The 22621-nt window shown below is 44.3% G+C and overlaps 1 protein-coding gene across 2 annotated transcripts in view; it reads right to left on the reverse strand.

The window, feature by feature from the left end:
* TMEM43 (transmembrane protein 43) overlaps positions 1-22621 on the reverse strand; it is a 38025-nt gene that overhangs the window by 3848 nt on the left and 11556 nt on the right. For both annotated transcript variants that reach the window (XM_077451620.1, XM_077451621.1), the window contains 7 exons: positions 20014-20063; positions 17626-17695; positions 14707-14777; positions 13012-13133; positions 9393-9464; positions 6625-6726; positions 6348-6465 (listed from right to left, as the gene is read on the reverse strand). In XM_077451620.1, coding sequence (XP_077307746.1) covers positions 6348-6465; positions 6625-6726; positions 9393-9464; positions 13012-13133; positions 14707-14777; positions 17626-17695; positions 20014-20063 — 605 coding nt within the window. The remainder of the gene's footprint in view (positions 1-6347; positions 6466-6624; positions 6727-9392; positions 9465-13011; positions 13134-14706; positions 14778-17625; positions 17696-20013; positions 20064-22621) is intronic.

Here is a 22621-nt window from a genome sequence, read left to right on the forward strand (position 1 = left end):
TGCTGAACTTCTAAGGGAAGAGTCCATGCCCAAAGCAAACAAGATTCCAGCTGCTGTTCTTCAGAAACAGGTAAGTAAATAAGGGGGTGGATTTTTCTATCAACTTTATTGTTCACATTACAGTCAGCAGAAACTCCTCCCATTGACGCATTTCACTTAGAACTATGCTCACCTGTGGGAAGAGTTGCTATGGGCTGTGAAAAGAATGATAAAGGACACCAAAAAAAAAAAAAAAAAGTAACAGAATTGGACTTTCAAGATGCCATGAATCAAATACAATGATTAACGGCACCTTAAAAAGTCCTACTCTGTTTCTTTTTTAGTTTGCACTATAATATAGGGATGTGGTGCCTGATTCTGTCTCTCCCTCGGTTGGTCACAGTTAGTATATGAATGATTAAGTTCAACTGTATTGTTCACAGCACTAGGGCCAAAACAACTAATCGATTAATCGACAATTAATTGATTATGAAAATAATCGATTACTATTTTCATAATCGATTAATCGGCCACTAACATAATGGGGTTAAAAAAACAAATAAAATGAGCCCTTTATAATACAAAAAGAGCAAATCGCTACTGTAAATATTACTTTCACTGTCCCATAGTAAAAACTGAACCCCTTAGCCCTTGTACACACGGTCGGACATTCCGACGGAAAATGTCCGATCGGACCGTGTTGTCGGATAATCCTGTTTCCGTTGGAATATCCGATGGACAACGTTTTAGAGCTGGGCTATAAAACTTTCCGACAAACATGATCCGATTGGACTTTGTCCGATTGCGTGTAGAGAATTCCGATCGGACAAAGGGTCACGCATGCTCAGATCAAATTCCTAGACCAGAGCTATTGGCTACTAGCCTGAATGTAGTCCCGTTGTAACGAAATAACGTCATCACGTTACGTACGATCGGATTTTCCGACAACTTTGTCCGACCGCGTGTATGCAACACCAGTTTCGTACAAAATCAGACGGATTTTGTTGTCGGAATGTCCGACCGTGTGTACAAGGGCTTAACAGTTGCGATTATTTGCTCTTTTTGTACAAATTTTTGTTTTTTTAACCCCATTATGTTGCTAAACATCTCAGGCCTGGGTCACACCTCTTTTTTTTTTTTTTGGTGATTTTTGCAGAAACACACTACAGTTCATTTACATGGTTTCCTATGGGACACATTCACATCCATGATTTTTTCAGCTGCTGCGTAATTTGGAAAAGACAACGACTTTTTTTTTTTTTTAATGCAAGATGGTGCCATTTCGGTTTTTCGGTTCAATATACTTCAATGGAGAAGCTGCAGAAAAGCAATGTAATAACAATTTGTGTTTTTTAATCTGCCCAACAACAAATTGGCCAAAAAAATATGTAAAAATGCAAATTGCAGCAAAATTACTTTTTTTTTTTTTTAAAGGTTAGTAACCGATTAATCGAAACAATAAAATCGGCCAACTAATCGATTATGAAAATAATCGTTAGTTGCAGCCCTACACAGCACAACATACACAAAATCCTCCTGTAAAGCTTTTTGGTCCAGAACACCAGGCTCTTCAGAGCAAAATGCTTCAGCCGGATCTTCTGCAAGTTGGGCTGTGATTAATAAAGTTGATTTGGGGAAAAAAAAAAAAAAAAGCTTGGTGTGTGGCTGCCATTCTTTTGGACTCCATATACCTAAGTCTTGGACAAACCATGAGGATACAAGCACCTGAGAGGGAGTAAATTACTCGGGAGCCTGGAGCGGGGTCACCCTTGTGTATGGTCTCTATGGGTAATGCACACTCACTTTATTCAAGAGGCCCAATGTCAGTCGTGTGCGGTTGGGATCCAATGACTTTAGTACTCCGAGTCACCCTCACGGCACAGGTATGCCAATCACAAATTTTGACTTCTGCGCATGCAAGTTCGTTCGGTGTCAATGACTTAAAAAATACTAAACGGGGAACTTCACCCTTTTTTGTTAAAGCAGAACTTCACTCATAACTTGATAAAAGAAAAAGGAATATTCTGCAGCAAGCAACATACATTCCACATTTATAAAATTATGCTACCAAAATGAGTGTGTTGCAAATTGCCTCCAGCAATGATCCTGTTTCTTCTTGCTGGAGGCTGCCATTTTGCTGAAGCCCAGAGCCCGAGCAGTAGTAAATCTTTAGGCTATTATATAACAAAGTGAGGTCAGTGGCGCTACCTCAAATGTGCACATATATGTAAGGCATTCCTCAGAAACCTTCCCCAGAACAGCCCCCCTATAGATACTCTTAACCAGAGGAGAAGGGTATGGGGGAGGAGTTAAGAGTATCTATAGGGGGGCTGTTCTGGGGAAGGTTTCTGAGGGATGCCTTGCATATATGTGCACGTTTGAGGAAGCGCCACTGACCCCACTTTGTTATATAATATTTTACATCTATAGTCCCCTAGGTGACTGTTAGTTTGAGGGGAGGCAGCAACCGCTATAGTCAACCTTAGCGCGGCTTTGTGTAGTGTAAAAGAAATCTTTAGGCTGTCAGCAGTAAATCTTTAAACTGTCAACAGATTGGCCTCTAGTGGCTAAAATTTTTGTCACAATGCCAAAAGTGGAGAGCAACTGAGCATGTGCAGAGCAGGGTGAGACAGTGTATTACTGGATGTTAAACTGCATAGGCACTTATTATTAATTTTTTTCCTAGCTATACCTGGAAAATGGGCATTTTCTGACAAAACTTCCACTTTAAAAACATAAAAAAGTCAGCAGTTACAAATACTGTGACCATTAAAAATCAGGTACCCACCAGTGCCTGGAGTCCAGCAGCGCTGTCTTCCTGCAGCTTCTTTTTCTTTCTCCTGCGGATCCCTAGCACAGGCATCTTGGGTTTGTGAGCTGGCTGTGACTTCCAAAGGAAATCAGAGCCAGCGCCCCACTGTGCATGTGCAAGATTGTGTGGTGCAGGAAGACTGGTCCTGCAGCCTCCTGGGACGTGTGAGGCGGGGAGGGGATGCAGGCAGTGGTTGGGGGGGGGGGGGTCATCATTCTTGCACAAATTGAGGAAATGGGAACAGGTTCCTGTTAAAAAATGTACCCACTCCCCTTACACCCCTTTCACACTGAGGCGCTTTCACGCTAAAAAAAAAAAAAGCGCCCGAAAAGCACACAAAAACCTATTTCCATTAAAATCAATGAATGATTTCAGAATGGGGCAGTGTGCTGAAAGGGCGGGGGAAAAAACGCCCCCCCTCCATTGAAATTAATGGAAAGCTCTTTAAAAGCGCCTGAAAAGCTCTTCGAAAGCGCTCAGTGTTTTACTGGCGGTTTAGAAGCGCCTCAGTGTGAAAGGGGCCTTAAAATTTTTTATTTTTTTTTAAACAAACGTTCAAGGGGTGGGGGTGCGGTGACCTTGGAGTTAAAGCATTTGTTACCCCAACACTTCATAATCCTGATATGTGGCTGCTGTACCATGTACTTGTATGAGAAAGTATCCTGTTCTCTTTGTATTGCTTCCTTTGTGTGTTCCCTGGTGTTCCTGTCAGTCCCTCTGCTTGCCTATTAAAAAACTGACCACACTAGGCAGGAGAACACACTGTGGTCAGTTCTCTAGTGGTGCTAGGAACTCAGTGTGCGCTCCTCCAAGGATCGGACTTGTCCTGACACTCCCCATGCAGCTGAGTACAGAGGGAATGTGATCACTTATACAGAAGAAAAAAAATATGTTTTTAATGTGTTTTATATCTATACAAAAATGTTTTTCATTTCTGTTTTAAACTGAATGAGTTGTTACAAGGTGATCGTTTACAATCACTTTAAAAAAAAAATATATGTTTTTTCGAGAATATATTATATATATATATATATATATATATATATATATATATTCCTATTTCTCCCGAAACATAAATGGAACTCAAGTTCAAAAAGCCTATACTGAAACGCGTAGGCTACCTTTACAAACCTCCATCTTAAATTGCCTGACTGTTCTGCTCAGCATTTTAATGTCTGGCTTCAAGGAGACCTTAAAGTGATTGTAAATGATCACCTTGTAAAACAACCCATTCAGTTTAAAATATAAAATGAAAAGGCAAAACATTTTTGTATAGATCTAAAAAAAAAAAAAAAAAAAAAACCCCATTATAAATAATACCTCTTTTCCTTTTTTTTTTTTTATAAGTGATCATATTCCCTCTGTTCTCAGCTGCATAAGAGCTGGGGGGTTGCGGGAGAGAAACAGCAGCACATTGAGCTTCCCAGTGAATGGATGTGCACGGGGAGGTGTGTCAGGACAAGTCTGATCATTGGAGGAGTGCACCACAGCTAGACAACTGACCACAGTGTGTTCTTAGTGTGGTCAGTTTTAATAGGAACGCAGAGGGACTGGCAGGAACACCAGGTGTGACAGACCCAGCCTGGACAGAGGCTTTTGAAGGGGACTACAAGGTGTCCTTTTACCCACTGACTATGGGCCCTGGCTTTTAATGGAACACTACTCTTTGGGAGGTGTATGCCTGAGGAAACCTTGGAGTAAGTCATGTTTTTAATTTAAGTTCATGTCTCCCCAAAACATACAGACTCTGGGAATGTAGGCCCTGGGACCAAGTTTAGGGCCTAGATGCCCCATTACAAACAATGCCTGCTTCACACTGTGACATTCATAGCAAATGTTAATATCCCCAGCTCAAGCCACCTGTCTGGGGTCTCCTGCTATAATGTATTTATTGTAAGTAGGTCTCTCCCAGAGTGTGCCCCCTAAGTGTCTTTCACCCATCGTTAATTGTGTAATTTAGGTCACCTATTGTTTCTGTCTGTCTGATAATCTCTTGCAGAGGTGATTGATATCGTGACCAACTGTACCTTGTTATCGAACCATTGTGGGAGGTTTATGCTTATAATAATGTGTATTGTACTTTGTACTTGGGGTGATGGGCTTGGTGCTGAATAGTCTGGGTGGGCACCGAGTCATCTAAGTCAGTGGTCATCAACCCTGTCCTCAGGACCCACTAACAGGCCAGGTTTGCAAGATAACTGAAATACATCACAAGTGATATCATTTGCTGCTCAGTGATTGCAGTATTCTAGTCTGCATCTTCCCAAGGTAATACATAAAACCTGGCCTGTTAGTGGGCCCTGAGGACAGGGTTGATGACCATTGATCTAGGTGGCTTGTTTAAGTAGCTTAATGTTTACGTTTTTTGTTGGCTGTCCCTTAGTTATGTTAATTATATTCCTGTATACAGTTGTCTTTGCATACAATAATGTGATTGTGTACTATATAAATTCTGTGTGTTTTCAATAAACCGTTCCAGTTCTCATACAAGCTAATGTCCACTAGTCTTGTATGCTATGCAATATTAAAGTGGTTGTAAACCCTTTACAACCACTTTTTTCTACAGGTAAGCCTATAATTAATTAGGCTTACCTGTAGCTACACTGGATATCTCCTAAACCTGCACGGTTTAGGAGATATCCCCTGTATTTGCATGTGCCAACGTCATCGACACATGCGCACTGAAGCAACGGCACTTACGTGCCGTTGCTTCAGTTAGACTGTGCCATTACCGGCGGTTCACAGCGCCGGAGCCCGCGATACCCGGCAGTAACTCCGGGAGCAATGTCGGCCGCCGAAGCAGGGTACGAGGACAGCTGAAGGGGCTTCGATCTCAGGTAAGTAATTCATAATGAGCTAGTATGCTATGCATACTAGCTCATTATGCCTTTGTCTTGCAGGTTTTTTTTTTTTTTTTTTTTTTTTCTTTCTAGGGTTTACAACCACTTTAAGATATGGTTCCTATGTCCAGACTGGAGGAAGCTGTATACCAACGGAAGCACTCAAGCTGGGTGTTTGGACGTTTCCGCCACATCAGGGATTTGACATAAAGGAAGCAATACAAAGAGAACAGGAAACATATTCATACAAGTACATGGTACAGCAGGCACATATCAGGAATATGAAATGTTGGGGTTAAAAAAAAAAAAAATGTATTTAATCGATTTATTTTTTTGCAAAATTGTTTTGTAGATTCTAAATCTCATTTTATTTTTCAATTGAGATGTTGTCTAGATGCAGATCAAAAAGGACACTTCTTTGATCTGTGCATACAAGAACTAATCACAATGCATAGTGTTAATATATGAAGCCAGCAAAAATGGTATACAGGTTTTGTGCATACAGAGCTGCTCTCAGATACAGATCAGGACCCGGCCGTCAAACAGATGAGCAGGGCAGCCATAGCAGAGGAGGATGTACGCCCAAGGTACTTATATGATGTTTTTATGGGCTTACCTCGAATCTACAAAGTCTTTTAAACTGGTTCCTGGCATTAAGTTACATGGCTTAGGTGTGGCATGGGCGTGTATATTGTTCAAATTGTATAAAAACTCACCCAGTGTATGGAAGATCTTGATCATAAGACTGATGCCCATAAACATCATGAACCAGCCAGCGCCTCGCAGCATCCAGGTCTTCATAATGTTACTCTGATGCTCCGCATGGAAGATCTCCTGTAAAGTGGAAACACATAAAATTCTCACGGTGTCCCCCAGGCAGTTAAGGCCAGAAAAACATTGTGAAAGATTTTTTAGAAATGATAATATAGTTACAAACGCTGCTTAGCGGGGTTGGTCTTCGACAAAAAGGGCTCATTCAGAACAATGACTAACCTCAGCGCTGTGACTCCCCATGTAGAGCAGCTCCAGCTGGTCCCCGGATTTGGTTTTGTACGGGACCAGCTCGACCCCTCGCTGCCGCGCCACGACACTCACCTAACAGGAAGATATGGAAGAAGTAAGCAGAACAGCAACTCAGCGGATGGAAGCTGAACCCACAACGTTTTAAAACAGATTTGTTCTAATCAAAGGGATCATGTACTAACCCAGGGGGGTCTCCAAACTTCCCAGACTGTCCTTCAGACCTTAGGAGGGCCGGACTTTGGCCAGTGTCAGTAAATAAATTGCATAATGACTTTGGTCAGTAGGAGACTAAATAGTGTCCCGTCATGGGTATCGTTGCAAGAAATAGTGCCAATTGTAAGTATCAGTGGGAGGAAAAGTGCCCCATCCCCAGTATCAGTTGGAGAAACAGTGCCCCGTCGTTGGTGTCAGTCGGAAGAATAATGCCCCGTCGTTGGCATGGCCGGTGCTACCACTAGGCGGCCGCCTAGGGTGCACTGCTGCTTAGAGCGCCCGGCCACTGTTTTCCCTACTCTCCATCTCTGCGCTATGTACGTTTTTCGATGCTGTATGATAAATACCTCTGTAATAAAGGTTATTAGTGGGTGCTGCTGAGACAAAGCGTTCACATTTAAGGGGATGCCTCTGCTGCATGTTACTCAGCCAGCCGCTGCAGCCGATCTGTAAAGTCATTATAGAGGTATGCCTAGGTTTTGCCTAGGGTGTCAAAAATCCTTGCACCAGCCCTGGTTGTTGGTGTCAATGGGAGGAATAGTGCCCCATCGCTGGTGTCAATGGGAGGAATAGTGCCCCATCGCTGGTGACAGTGGGAGGAATAGTGCCCCATCGCTGGTGACAGTGGGAGGAATAGTGCCCCATCGCTGGTGACAGGGGGAGGAATAGTGCCCCATCGCTGGTGACAGGGGGAGGAATAGTGCCCCATCGCTGGTGACAGGGGGAGGAATAGTGCCCCATCGCTGGTGACAGGGGGAGGAATAGTGCCCCATCGCTGGTGTCAGTGGGAGGAATAGTGCCCCATCGCTGGTGACAGGGGGAGGAATAGTGCCCCATCGCTGGTGACAGGGGGAGGAATAGTGCCCCATCGCTGGTGACAGGGGGAGGAATAGTGCCCCATCGCTGGTGACAGGGGGAGGAATAGTGCCCCATCGCTGGTGACAGGGGGAGGAATAGTGCCCCATCGCTGGTGACAGGGGGAGGAATAGTGCCCCATCGCTGGTGACAGGGGGAGGAATAGTGCCCCATCGCTGGTGACAGGGGGAGGAATAGTGCCCCATCGCTGGTGACAGGGGGAGGAATAGTGCCCCATCGCTGGTGACAGGGGGAGGAATAGTGCCCCATCGCTGGTGACAGGGGGAGGAATAGTGCCCCATCGCTGGTGACAGGGGGAGGAATAGTGCCCCATCGCTGGTGACAGGGGGAGGAATAGTGCCCCATCGCTGGTGTCAGGGGGAGGAATAATGCCCCATCGCTGGTGTCAGGGGGAGGAATAATGCCCCATCGCTGGTGTCAGGGGGAGGAATAATGCCCCATCGCTGGTGTCAGGGGGAGGAATAATGCCCCATCGCTGGTGTCAGGGGGAGGAATAATGCCCCATCGCTGGTGTCAGGGGGAGGAATAATGCCCCATCGCTGGTGTCAGGGGGAGGAATAATGCCCCATCGCTGGTGTCAGCGGGAGGAATAATGCCCCATCGCTGGTGTCAGCGGGAGGAATAATGCCCCATCGCTGGTGTCAGCGGGAGGAATAATGCCCCATCGCTGGTGTCAGCGGGAGGAATAATGCCCCATCGCTGGTGTCAGGGGGAGGAATAATGCCCCATCGCTGGTGTCAGGGGGAGGAATAATGCCCCATCGCTGGTGTCAGGGGGAGGAATAATGCCCCATCGCTGGTGTCAGGGGGAGGAATAATGCCCTATCGCTGATGTCAGCGGGAAGAATAATGTCCCATCGCTGGTGTCAGCGGGAGGAATAATGCCCCATCGCTGGTGTCAGCGGGAGGAATAATGCCCCATCGCTGGTGTCAGCGGGAGGAATAATGCCCCATCGCTGGTGTCAGCGGGAGGAATAATGCCCCATCGCTGGTGTCAGCGGGAGGAATAATGCCCCATCGCTGGTGTCAGGGGGAGGAATAATGCCCCATCGCTGGTGTCAGCGGGAAGAATAATGTCCCATCGCTGGTGTCAGCGGGAGGAATAATGTCCCATCGCTGGTGTCAGTGGTAGGAATAATGCCCCAAGGGCCGTATACGGGCATGCAAAGGGCTGCATTCGGCCAGCTGGCTGCAGTCTGGAGACCACTGTACTAACTGAAAACACATATTCACCGATTTTTCTTGTGTCAAACCCTTTTTCCCCACATTGTTTTGGGGAATTAGGGATTTATTTATTTTTTAAGTTCATGCCTGAAGAGGGATAGTTATTAGATTGTTGGGTTGATGTATATCTACCACTTTATTGGACAGACCGGATAAGATTTTTCAGATATAGGTCTATTGTTTTAATATTTGGTTATGATCATCTGTGTCATGTATGTTTTCATGGAAAATGCCTTCTTCTGCTAAAATAAAATAAAATGTATATTTAAAAAAAAAAAAAAAAAAAAAAAAAATTCCCTATAAAAAAGATAACAAATCTTCACTTTTTGGGTTCAGGGAAACCATTGTGTTTTTCGGTCATTTCTTATGAGATCAAAATGTTGTGATTAGAAACAAACTTAATAAAAACAATATAAAGATTATTACCGTGTCCACCGATCCAAATGAATTTCCCAGGGAAACGCCAGCGTACCAGAAGGAGATCCGTAGATCACCCACCTGAAATGTGAAGACAGAAAATAAATAAGGTGCCTGTTTAAAGAGTAACTCCACTTTTGTTGGGGAAAGAAAAATAAAAAATCCCCTTTGCGACATTGCAGCGATTTAAAAAATTTTTGATGCAGATTGCTACCTGCTCTGAAGGAATAGTGGTTTGCTTCATTATGTCAATGTTCAGAGTGAATATGAATGGGAATGACTTTTTCATTATTAATCAGCTGATACAGTGTTGCAATGTCCTCATCCCTTTGGGAGTAATTAACTTTTTAGAAGTATCTCAATAAAAATAACACTTTTGTTGCAGAGATGCCTACAATCTGACTTGTATCTTAGTGCAGACTTCTAGGAAAATCAGTGAGCCAATCACACAAGCAGGAAATGGCATTTCTGGGCGTGTTCTGTCCACCAATGGCAAATGGAATGCCTTCAGATGGCCATATTGCATTCATTTTGCGGAGCTGCATGATCGTGTGAAGGGACCAGAGCGGATTAAAAAAAAAAAAAAAAAAAAAAAAGGGAAATACAAAGATCTTTGTGTAAAAAAAAAAAAAAATAAAAAAAAAAAAAAGATCTTTGTATTTCCCTTTGTGTAAAAAAATAAAATAAAAAAAAGGAAATACAAAGATCTTTTTTTTTTTTTTTACACAAAGGGAAATACAAAGATTTATTTTTTTTTTTTTACACAAAGGGAAATACAAAGATTTTTTTATTTTTTTACACAAAGGGAAATACAAAGATTTTTTTATTTTTTTACACAAAGGGAAATACAAAGATCTTTTTTTTTTTTTACACAAAAGGAAATACAAAGATTTTTTTTTTTTTACACAAAGGGAAATACAAAGATTTTTTTTTTTTTTTACACAAAGGGAAATACAAAGATTTTTTTTTTTTTACACAAAGGGAAATACAAAGATCTTTTTTTTTTTTTACACAAAGGGAAATACAAAGATTTTTTTTTTTTTTTTTTACACAAAGGGAAATAAAGATTTTTTTTTTTTTTACACAAAAGGGAAATAAAAAAAAAAAAAATCTTTGTATTTCCCTTTGTGTAAAAAAAAAAGATCTTTGTATTTCCCTTTGTGTAAAAAAAAAAAAAAAAAAGATCTTTGCATTTCCCTTTTTTTATTTTTTATTTTTTTTATTTTTTTTATTTTTTTACACAGAGTATGCAGGTAGGTAGGTGGAGGGAACATTTTAAAAATAGTTAGTGTTAAGCCGACCCTAGATGGATTGGTTCAGCAGGGACTGGCCAAGATCTGATCCATCTATGGGCAGGCTTATTGGACCCAAGTCAATCCCGATTTTTTAGCATGCAATTATTGTCAGCGGCTATAGCCGTTAGAAGTAATCGTGTTCTCCCAGCAGGAACAGCTTCCCTGCTGGGAGAACACAATATGCTCTATGCGAGGGATTCCCCATCAACACCGACTGTGTTTATGGGGGAATCGTAGTTACGGGAAAGAAAATCTCACAATCTATGGCCTGCCTTAGGCTTTTCTTCCAGTTTACTCATATAATCCTCATATCTCCACACAAGTATCCACTCTGACCAATAGGAAGTGTCAACAGAGAATAACAGAAAGTTTACAGAGACACACAAATGGGGAAACATTTGTAAAACCATCTGAAATAAGAACTGCTATTGTTGCATTGCACTAATTGGAAAAATTAAAGTAGATCTAAAAAAAAAAAAAAAAAAAAATCGAATACTTTGGAACTTTCCAGTCTTTGGATATGGTGGCTGCATTCGTTTTTTTTTTTAAGCTTGGTACATTATCTGCAAGTACAGAAAATACAGTGGGGGGAAAATAACTATTTGATCCCCTGCAGATTTTGTAAGTTTGCCCACTTACAAAGAAATTAAGGTCTATAATTTTTATCATTGGTGTATTTTAAATGATAGAGACAGAATATCAACCAAAAATCCAGAAAAAAAACCACACAAAAAAAAAAACCACACAAAATACAAATGTTGTAAATTAAGTTGCAGTTCAGTGAGTAAAATAAGTATTTGATCCCCAAGCAAAGCAGGATTAGTAGTTGGTGGAGAAACCCTTGTTGGTAAGCACGGAGGTCGGACGTTTCTTGTAGTTGGTCTCCAGGTTTGCACACATCTCAGGAGGGATTTTGGCCCGCTCTTCTTTACAGATCTTCTCTAAATCCTTAAGGTTTCTTGGCCGTCTCTTGGCAACTTGAAGTTTCAGCTCCCGCCATAAATTTTCTATAGGATTAAGGTCTGGAGACTGGCTAAGCCACTCTATGACCTTAATGTGCTTCTTCTTGAGCCACTCTTTTGTTGCCTTGGCGGTATGATTTTGGCCATTGTCATGCTGGAAGACCCATCTACGACCCATCTTCAGTGTTCTGGCTGAGGGAAGAAGAATACATGACCCCGTCCATTGGCCCCTCAATGCGGCAAAGTCGGCCTCTACCTTTAGCAGAAAAACAGCCCCAAAGCATCATGTTTCCACCTCCGTGCCTGACTTGTAGGGATGGTGTTCTTCACTTCATCTGACCACAGCGCTTTCTCCCAATCCTTCTCTGAATCAGAATTGAGCTCTTTGGCATTAACTCGCCGTCTTTGGAGGAAGAAAAATGCTGACTATGACCCCAAGAACACCGTCCCTATAGACAGGCACGGAGGTGGAAACATGATGCTTCGGGGCTGTTTCTCTACTAAGATACAGGCCGACTTTGCCACATTGAGGGGCCAATGGACGGGGCCATGTATTGTAAAATCGTGGATGAGAACCTTCTTCCCTCAGCCAGAACACTGAAGATGGGTCATGAATGGGTCTTTCAGCCTGACAATGACCCAAAACATACCGCCAAGGTAACTAAGGAGTGGCTCAAGAAGAAGCACATTAAGGTAATGGAGTGGCCTTGCCAGTCACCAGACCTTAATCCTATAGAAAATGTATGGAGGGAGGTGAAACTTCGAGCTGCCAAACGACAGCCAAGAAACCTTAAGGATTAAGAGAAGATCTGTAAAGAAGAGTGGACCAAAATCCATCCTGAGATGTGTGCAAACCTGGTCACCACCTACAAGAAACGTCTGACCTCCGTGCTTACCAACAAGGGTTTCTCCACCAAGTACTAATCATGTTTTTCTTGGGGATCACTTATTTGTCTCCCTGAACTTCAACTTAATTTATAACATTTGTATCTTGTTGGGTTTTTTTTTTTTTCTGGATTTTTGGTTGATATTCTGTCTCTCTCATTAAAAATACACCAATGATAAAAATGATAGACCCTTCATTTCTTATTAAGTGGGCAAACGTACAAAATCTGCAGGGGATCAAATAATTATTCCCCCCCACTGTATGTGTTGATTCTGCCACAAAACGGTTTTTAAAATGTGCCCTTCCTGTGCACTGAACTGATTTCTCAATGAAATCAGCCTTTCCAGCTGTCTTATGTGAACTACAGAACACCTCCCCCGTACAGAAAATGAGGAGAGAAGGCGGTGTTCTGTAGTCTATATCCAAATTTGGGGTTTAGAAATGCTTTAACCTCTCTTGCTTGTGGCAAGACAAGTATTCAGTACCTCTGGATTCCTGGGGTTGGCGCTGTGATAGAAGTAATTTCCTTCTGTGATGATGTCAGCCTGTGGATTCCTCTTCTGCGTCAGAGTCAGCTGTTTGAAATTGTCAATCTTCTCAACCAGACCTATCAAAAGCAAAGTTAGCCAATGTGAGAGCCTTCTCCTCTGGGGCATTCAGATACTCAGTAACCCTCTGCACTGCTGGATATTACTGATAATAATTATCAAAGCTTATCCTCCCCCCCACCCCCTTCCCTCTCCATCAAAATAAAATATTTAAATAAAAACTTTCCAGTTTCATTATATACCTTATTTTAGGGTCGGCGATATCATCACTAGGTCTGTGTACCTCTCTATGCAATGAAGGCAGGTTATGGTTAGTAGGAGGAGCCAGCAGGGTGCTGTAAATAGCTTCCTGAAAACATCACAGTACTCCTCTCAGGAGCCGTCAGTCCTGATGGAAGCAGTGGGCTTAGGGTTGCCACCTGTCCGGGATTCACCCAGACAGTTCGGGTTTGGAATCTGGAATCATGAGTCCGGGTTTTAGACTGCCTGAAACCTGGACACATTATTCAGACTGGACTATGACTTCCCAGCAGGGTTGCTGGCTGCAGTTGACTAAGCTTAGAGTGTCTGTTACATTCTATTTCACACTGCCCAAAGCCAGCACTAACAACTCCCGCCCCCCACACACACACACAGACAAGAGACGAGAGAGGAGAGAGAGGGCTCGATCTGCACCTCTTCCCCGACCACCCCTACCCCTCTGTGTCTGCCCACACTCCAATCTTTAGGGCTGTGACTCAGAAAAGGAAATTTGAAGTCCAGCAGCCTCAGATACATCTGGATGAGAGGTGCTGACTGCCAAGGGGTGAGTGAGCTCACCATCCACCCCTGTCTGTGACTGAAGTCTCCCCCCCCTTCTCTCTCCTGCCTCCGAGTACACTAAGGAAAATCAGGGTTCTCAGAGCACCCCTTACACCAGAGTTCCCCTTTACATCAGAGTTCTCAGTGTCCCCCCTAAACTCAAGAGTCCCCAGAGTTCTCCCTTACATCAGAGTCTGCAGAGTTTCCCCTTACAGTGAAAGGGAACTCTGCGAGTTCAGATGTAAAAGAGGAACTCTTGTTATTAACTTCGTATGATTAGAAATGTTATTTTATATCAAAATATAAGTATAGTTTATACTATAAAATAATATATATATATATATAGCTGTGCGCCGCTAAGTGTTCGGGTTTGACTTGAAGAAAAGGCGGCAACCCTAAGTGGGCTGGCTTTTGGGACAAGTTATGCCTATATTAAAACACCTAGATAGTTTGGGAGGGGAGGTTAGGGTGGTCAGGCTAGAGGATTGGGGGTTCCCAGGTAGGCTGCATTTGTATACAGCCCAGCCTAGCCAACACCCACGTGAACCTCCATGATTGCCAAATCTGAAATCCAGTGAATGAAAGGGGCAGGGGCAGGGCCAGTCAGGATGGGGAGAAAATAGCTAGATGATGCTGGAGGCCCCTTATCCATGAAATGAGGAGGGTTCTATCTGACTTGCTGCAGCTTCTAATGCACATTGTGAGAAGCTCACAGTGTGCAGTGAAATTAGAGAAAGCCATTTCAGTACATAAGAGCAATTTGTACAGCTGTTAAAAAATAATAAAGTAAATGTCTATATTTATCTTGTAGAGCACGGGCATTATTCTCACCTTTAGATAGGTAGAAACTTCCAACCTGGACATCTGATGCAACAGCTGTGAATGACTCCACCGCCATGGCGCTGCAAAAAAAGATGGACACTTGCTTTACATGACTTTGCAAGGATGCAGAAAATGGAGACCGTGCAAACAATCAAATCCTAAGAGGGCTTTCACACCAAGCCATCCCATAGCATCGGCGGTAAAACGCAGCTATTTTTAGTGGCGTTTTACCGTTGGATTTGCAGCGCATTTCGGCAGAGAAAGGGTTAAAACCGCCCGCAATATGCCGCAATAGCGGCGTTTTGCCGGTGGTATTGCAGTGCTGCCCCATCGATTTCAATGGGGAGCAGCGGTGGAGGAGCGGTAAATACACCGCTCCTTCACCGCTCCAAAGAGGCTGCTGGCAGGACTTTTCCCTGACGTCCTGCCAGCGCACCGCTCCGGTGTGAGAGGCCGAGACAATGGAGCAGCAGTTAGAGGGCGGATTGCAGGCGCTATTTCTAACGCTATAGCGCCTGCAAAACGCCCTCTGTGTGAAAGGGGTCTAACACATATATGCATGCTTGTATTAACCTCTTCACAACCACGATGACCTTGTCATTCGGCTATAGTGCGGTCACAGATTGCCGGGAGGGCGTCTATTGACATCCTCCCCTGAACACGCTTCTCGCATGACCCCTGCGGCACGCATCGGCAGGGGGGGTCTGTCATCACTGTGTTCTTTGGACACAGCTGATCACAGATCGGGGTAATGAGCCAATCACAGCAGTTCTTTACCACTTGGTCAGCTGCGTCCAAATCACAGCTGAGCACAGTGTAAACCGGATTTTCCGATTATCCGCATTCCTCTTCTCACGCTGACAGCAGAGATGTCTGCGTGAGAGGACAGAAAGGACAGCCGATAACCTGAAAATGCACACAGGGGGCAACATCTACGCTGATAATCAGTGCCCATCATATATCAGATATCAGAGCAACCCCAACAGTGCCCACAAGTGCTGCCAATCAGTGCCCATCAGTAATACCTATAAATGCTGCCCATCATTACTGCCTACCATTGTCCTTCATAACCACCTATCAGCACCCATCAGTGAGGGAGAAAAATCACTCACTTACAAAATGAACAGAAATGTTGTCTTTTTTTATTTGTTTAGCAAAAAATAAAAAAGTGGTGATTAAAGCGGAGGTCCACCCCTAAAGTGGACCTTCCGCTCATTGGAACCCTCCCCCCCCTCCGGCGCCACAATTGGCACCTTTCAGGGGGGGAGGGGGGTGCAGGTACCTGTACAGTACAGGTATCTGCACCCACTTCCGGCGTAGATTCTACAGAAGGTACGCCCATTTCCGCAGAATCTACGCCCCTTTCCGAAGGTCCCCCGCTGCCTGCTGATAAACACACGGATCCCAGAGACAGCGGGGACCATCCTTATTGTGCAGCGCACAAAACGGCGGACTCCCGCTTTAACCACTTGTGGACTGCCGCGCGCCAATATACATCGGCACAATGGCAACGGTGGGCAAATGGGCATACCTGTGCATCCCCTTTAAGAGCCGGGGATAGCAGGCACGCAAAAAAACGTCAGCCATCTTTTGCAGGTGTCACCAGGTGTTGGTGGGCAGACATTGTGCCATCATGAACATGAATGCCGCAAAGAAGACTCTTGTACAGTGTCGGTATTGGCAATACTGATGCAAGCAGTAGGTTGGCTTTTGGGGGGGGGGGTTCTGCAAATATTAAAACACCTTGAGTTGAGGGGTCATTTGCATGCAGACCACCCTAGGTAACATTCACATGTAATGCTGAACATACATGGTTGAAAGAACTGAAATCCAAGGAATGGACTGGGCAGGCCAGACACAGTCAGGCTGGAGAGGAAAAGACTAAATCAGCGGTCGCAAACCAGTGATAGTCCATAAGAAAATGTCGGTGATCCCCAGGAGTTGCACCGCAAATCAACATTCTGGCCGACGGACACCGCCCTATGTTGTTTCCAGTGTTGTTCTCAGGGCATGCTGAAAGTCAATACTGTCAGCGTGAATTGATACCCGATGCCTCCTCCTATTAATTATGGTGAAAAAACACCTGGCCGTCACCGGCCCCCCGTTTTACTTACCTGAACCCCTTAATTCAGTTGGCGGGGACACGCTGGCTCCTTCACGGGCTCCAGGCTCTTGAACAGCGCAGCCATTGGCTCTCGCTACTGTCAATCAAATCCAATGAAGCTGGCGCCGGGGGGTTCGGGGGCGAGACTGGCATTCTGTGTCTATGGATGCAAATGCTGGACTCAGGAGCATGCCCCCAAGGTAACCCCCTTGGGGAAGCGCTTCTCCCAGGGGGTTATCTGATGTGGGGAGGAGCCACGAGAGCTGCCAGGGGACCCCAGAAGAGGATGTTTGGGGCCACTCTATGCAAAACAAGTTGCACAGTGGAGGTATGTATGACATGTTTGTACTGCAGAGAGCAGGAGGTGAAGGAGGAAGGGACTTCCAATGCTTCCAATGGCAGCGCTGATCGCAGGCTGTGGGAGGGAGCATGGAGCCCCAGCACATGGCTCGATAAGGAGGTGAGATCCAATGAGATCCAATGAGGAGTCTGTGTAAGGTAGCAGCGTGATAAAGAGTGGGGGGGAGCTGGAGCATTGTGTGTATAAGGCATGCAAAATTCATGTAAGTGATTCATGGGGTTCAAAATTGTGAGTTTAGTGGTCCGTGAGGTCCGATAAGTTGGCGACCACTGATCTAGATGATGCTGGATGTCCTCCAGCCAAGAAATGAGGTTGGCCTCTATCTGACCTGCTGCAGCTTGTGAGAAGCTCACAGTGTGCAGTGAAATCAGAGTAAGCAATTTCATTGCAGTAGAGGAGCCGGTACACAACTGTACAAGACTGAGGGGAATGCTGGAGTTTGACTTTATAAAAAGAAGATCACCTGGGATTGCGATGGGCGATTTCTCGGTCGAAATGTCTGCTGCTCACCACCTCCGATTTCCACTCCGTATCTAAGGGAAAAAAATAAAAATAAATAAATAGGCTTTTTAAGCGAGACGTAACAATTATCACTTCAGTTTATTCCTGCACAGGGCTGGTACACACTGATTTTTAAGATGCATTTCCATGCATCCACCATAGCTTGTAGTGAGGGTTCAAAGCAAAAGCACACAATGATGTAAAACTGATCTTCAACTGAATTCAAAAGCCCCAACCCCAAAAAATTTACATGAAAACAGAATGCAATGATTTACAAATCTCATAAACCCGTATTTTTTTCACAATAAAAAAAATAAAAAATTGAAAACATATCAAATGTTTCAACTGAGAAATTGTACATTTAAAAGAAAAAAAATAAACACATTTTGTAATTGATAGCAGCAACACGTCTCAAAAAAGTTGGGTCAGGGCAACAAAGAGCTGGTACAGTCAGGGTTTCTAACAAGGAAGAACATTTTCCAACGAATTAGGTTAATTGGCAACAAGTCAGTAACATGACTGGGTATAAAAAGAGCATCTTAGAGAGTCAGAGTGTCCCAGAAGTAAAGATGGGCAGAGGTTCACCAATCTGTGAAAAGCTGCGCCTAAAAACCGTCCAAAAATTTCAGAAAAATGTTCCTCAATGTAAAATTGTAAAGGCTTTAACTCTATTATCATCTACAGTACATAATATTAGCAAAAAGATTCAGAGAATCTGGAGAAATCTCTGTGCGGAAGGGAGAAGGCCAAAACACAATATTAGATGGCGGTGATCTTCAGGCCGCCAGGCAGCGCTGCAACAAAACCAGGCATGGTTCTGTGATGGACATCTCGGCTTGGGCTCAGGAATACTTCCAATAATCACCGTCTGTAACCACAGTTCACCCTGCCATGCATGAATACAAGGTAAAGCTCAATCATGCAAAGAAGAAGCTATATCTGAACATGATCCAGAAACGCTGCCATCTTCTCTGGGCCAAAGGTCATTTAAATGGTCTGTAGCAAAGTGGAAAACTGTAATCAAAATTGGACATTCTCTTTGGCATCCATGGGCATCACGTCCTCCTGACTTAATGAGGAGTGGGACCTCCTGGCTTGTTATCAGCGCTCAGTTCAGAAGCCTTCATCTCTGATGGTGGAGGGGGGGGAGCATTAGTATGTATTGAATGAGCAGCTTGTACATCTGGAAAGGCACCATCAATGCTGAAAGATATATCCAGGATTTAGAGCAGAATATGCTCCCATCCAGACCACATCTTTTTCAGGGGAAGGCCTCGCATATTCCAGCAGGACAATGCTAAACCGCGTACTGCATCTATGACAACAGTACGGCTTCCTAGTAGAAGAGTCCGGGTGCTTAACTGGCCTGCCTGCAATCCAGACTTTTCACCAATTGAAAATATTTGGCACATTTTTAAGCACAAAAAAAAATATGCAAAAAAAGACCCAGGATTATTGAGCAATTAGAATTATATCATGCAAGAATGGGACAACATTCGCCTCCCAAAACCAGCAACTGGTCTCCTCATTTCCCAGACATTTACAGAGTGTTGGTAAAAGAAGAGGGGATGCTATACAGTGCTAATGTTTTAATCATTTGTTTTAACAGAGAAAATGGACCATTTTAGAAAAAAAAAAAAAAGGTAATTTGGAAATTGATGGCAGCAACATGTCTCAAAAAAGTTGGGGCGAGGCCATACATTTTTGAGACATGTTGCTGCCATCAATTTCCAAATTACCTTTTTTTTCCCCCCTAAAATGGTCCATTTTATCATCTAAAACATTTGATGTGTTTTCTATTTTCTATTGTTAGGCCCCTTTCACACTGGGGCCGTTTTCAGGCGCTACAGTGCTAAAAATTGTGCCTGAAAAAAATAAAAATAAAACGGCCCCTTTCACTCCTATGTGAAAGCCGGAGGGCTTTCACACTGGAGCGGTGCGCTAGCAGGACGGTGAAAAAAGTCCTGCTAGTCGCATCTTTGGAGCGGTGAAGGAGCGGTGTATTCACCGCTCCTACCCATTGAAATCAATTGGGCAGCGCGGCTATACCGCCGGCAAAGCGCCGCTGCAGCGGTTTTAACCCTTTTTCGGCCACTACTGGGGGTTAACTGCCAGTGGAGATTTACTGCCAACGCCCGCACCGCCCCAGTGTGAAAGGGGCCTTATAGTGACTGACACAGAAGAAGTTTGTAGGATGGGACTTTTTCACTGGCTGCATGCTTGTTCTAGGCCACTAACATTCTAGAACCGCCTAAGAACCCAAAAAAAAAAAAAATTGGTAAAATAGGTCAGGCATGGCATGTCCTATCATTTCGATTCGCAGAGTTTCCCCGGAGAAGATGGTACTTACTGTAGGTGTATCTAGTCTCTGTTTTTTTCTCTCCGTTTTCTTCATACTCTCTGTAAAAAAAAAAAAAAATAATTGCCCCCTTCACCATGTTTTCACCACTTAAATGATAATTAAAAAGAAAAACATTTGTTTAATTCTGGATAGAATGGAGAGGGATTAGAACCCCTGTCAGGTTTTATTGATGTCTGTCTGTGCTCCTGTTAGAGAGGATGAATGTGTCCTGATTTGGATTGTCCTCAGGACAGGAAGAGAGGAAATCTTCCAATGGGGGCAACTAGGGATTCCCTCACTTTGGAGGGATTTTTTTTCTCATTTCCTGCGGCCGTGGGACAGAAAGTAAAGTGAAATCTCCCTAATGGGACACAGATAGCAAAAAATAAACCTTACAGGGGTCATAACCTTCCCTTAGGCCCCTTTCACTAGCTCGATTTTCCGCTGAGCAAGCGGAGTCCTTCCAAAAGGACAGCCCCGTGTGAAAGGACCCTCTTACTCCAGCCAAAATGAAAAAAATAAAAGTTTTTTTCCCCTTTTAGTTATACTTTAAGGTGGTTTATCTGACACATATTTAGTCATCACCTGATGCTGGTCACATATTATCCCAACTCCCTATATCTGCATATTCAGAGCTGTGTGCCTGCAGTCTGTTTCCTTAGGCAGGGTTGAGCGCATGCCTTTGCTTAATTTTGGGATAACAAGCTTTTAACCCTTACAGTGTAGGAGAGAACACCACAGCAAGGGTAGATTGCTTTAAAGTTTTCTTTAACTGCATGCTGACCAGCCTCCGCAGTTGTACTGCGGCAGCATGGTTCGGCTGCGCAAATCGCCGTTATGTTACGTCAGTAACAAACGCCCACTAGGGGTAAAAAAAAAAAAAAAAGGACGTCAATTTTGTTTGGGAGCCACGTCGCGCAACTGTCAGTTAAAGCGACGCAGTGCCGAATCGCAAAAGGTGGTCTGGTCTTTGGCCAGCCAAATGGTCTGGGGCTTAAGTGGTTAAAGCAATATTAACTACTTCCATACTGGGCCAATTCCTCTCCTACATGTAAAAATCATAATTTATTTGCTAGAAATTTACTCAGAACCCTCAAGACCCTAGGGAATAAAATGGCAGTCGTTGCAACTTTTTATGTCACGTGGTGGTATTTGCACAGTAAATTTTCAAACGCCTTTCATGAACTGAAAAAAATAAATAAATGTTTAATGAATTGGGAAAAAATAAATAAAAAAATAAATAAAAAAAAAACCACCACACTAAAGTTAGCCCAATTTTTTTGTTTAATGTGAAAGATGTTACGCTGAGTAAATACCGTATTTAAATCGGCGTACATAAAACACGCACTTTTGTCCCCTTAAAATCAGGGGAAAATCATGGGTACGTGTTTTACGCCAATCCCTGCTGACTGTGAGCGGAGGCGCGAACGCCACCAATATAAACACATAGCCGAGTGTACTTGGCTAGGCTCGCGTCCACTCACACTCACAGTCACGCCCAGTCACGCCCAGTCCCGCCCTATGATGGACATAACACAGGGACTGGGCTTGACTGAGTGGAGCCGAGAGGTGCAAAGCCTAGCCGAGTACACTTGGCTATGTGTATATCGGCGGTGCTCGACTCCTCTCACAGTCACGCCCAGTCCCGCCATTGGACCTGTGTTATGTCAATCATAGGGAGGGACTGGGTGAGACTGCGAGAGGAGCCGAGATACACAGGACCGGCTCTGTATCTCGGCAGCACCATATTTAAACATAAAGTGATACTGACAAGGCTGCAAATGACACTGGACAACAGACACTGGACAAGGCCGCAGATGACACCGACAAGGGACACTGGACAAGGCTGCAAATGACACCGATCAAGGCTGCAAATGACACTAACAAAAGACACTGGACAATGGACACTGGACAAAGCTGCAAATGACACTGGACAAGGGACACTGGACAAGGCCGCGAATGACACTGGACCAGGCTGCAAATGAAACTGGACAAGGGACACTGGACCAGGCTGCAAATGAAACTGGACAACGGACACTGGACAAGGCCGCAAATGACACTGGACAAGGCTGCAAATGACACTGGACAAGGGACACTGGACAAGGCTGCAAATGACACTGACAAGGGACACTGGACAAGGCTGCAAATGACACTGACAAGGGACACTGGACAAGGCTGCAAATGACACTGACAAGGGACACTGGACAAGGCTGCAGATGGACACTGGACAAGGCTGCAGATGGACACTGGACAAGGCTGCAGATGGACACTGGACAAGGCTGCAGATGGACACTGGACAAGGGACACTGATCAAGGCTGCAAATGACACTGACAAGGGACACTGGACAAGGCTGCACATGGACACTGGACAAGGCTGCACATGGACACTGGACAAGGCTGCACATGGACACTGGACAAGGCTGCACATGGACACTGGACAAGGCTGCACATGGACACTGGACAAGGCTGCACATGGACACTGGACAAGGCTGCACATGGACACTGGACAAGGCTGCACATGGACACTGGACAAGGCTGCACATGGACACTGGACAAGGCTGCACATGGACACTGGACAAGGCTGCACATGGACACTGGACAAGGCTGCACATGGACA

This window comes from Lithobates pipiens, unplaced genomic scaffold (genome assembly GCF_037356315.1).
Source record: "Lithobates pipiens isolate NorthernLeopardFrog02 unplaced genomic scaffold, aLitPip1_a1.2 Scaffold_23, whole genome shotgun sequence".
NCBI lineage: Eukaryota > Metazoa > Chordata > Amphibia > Anura > Ranidae > Lithobates > Lithobates pipiens.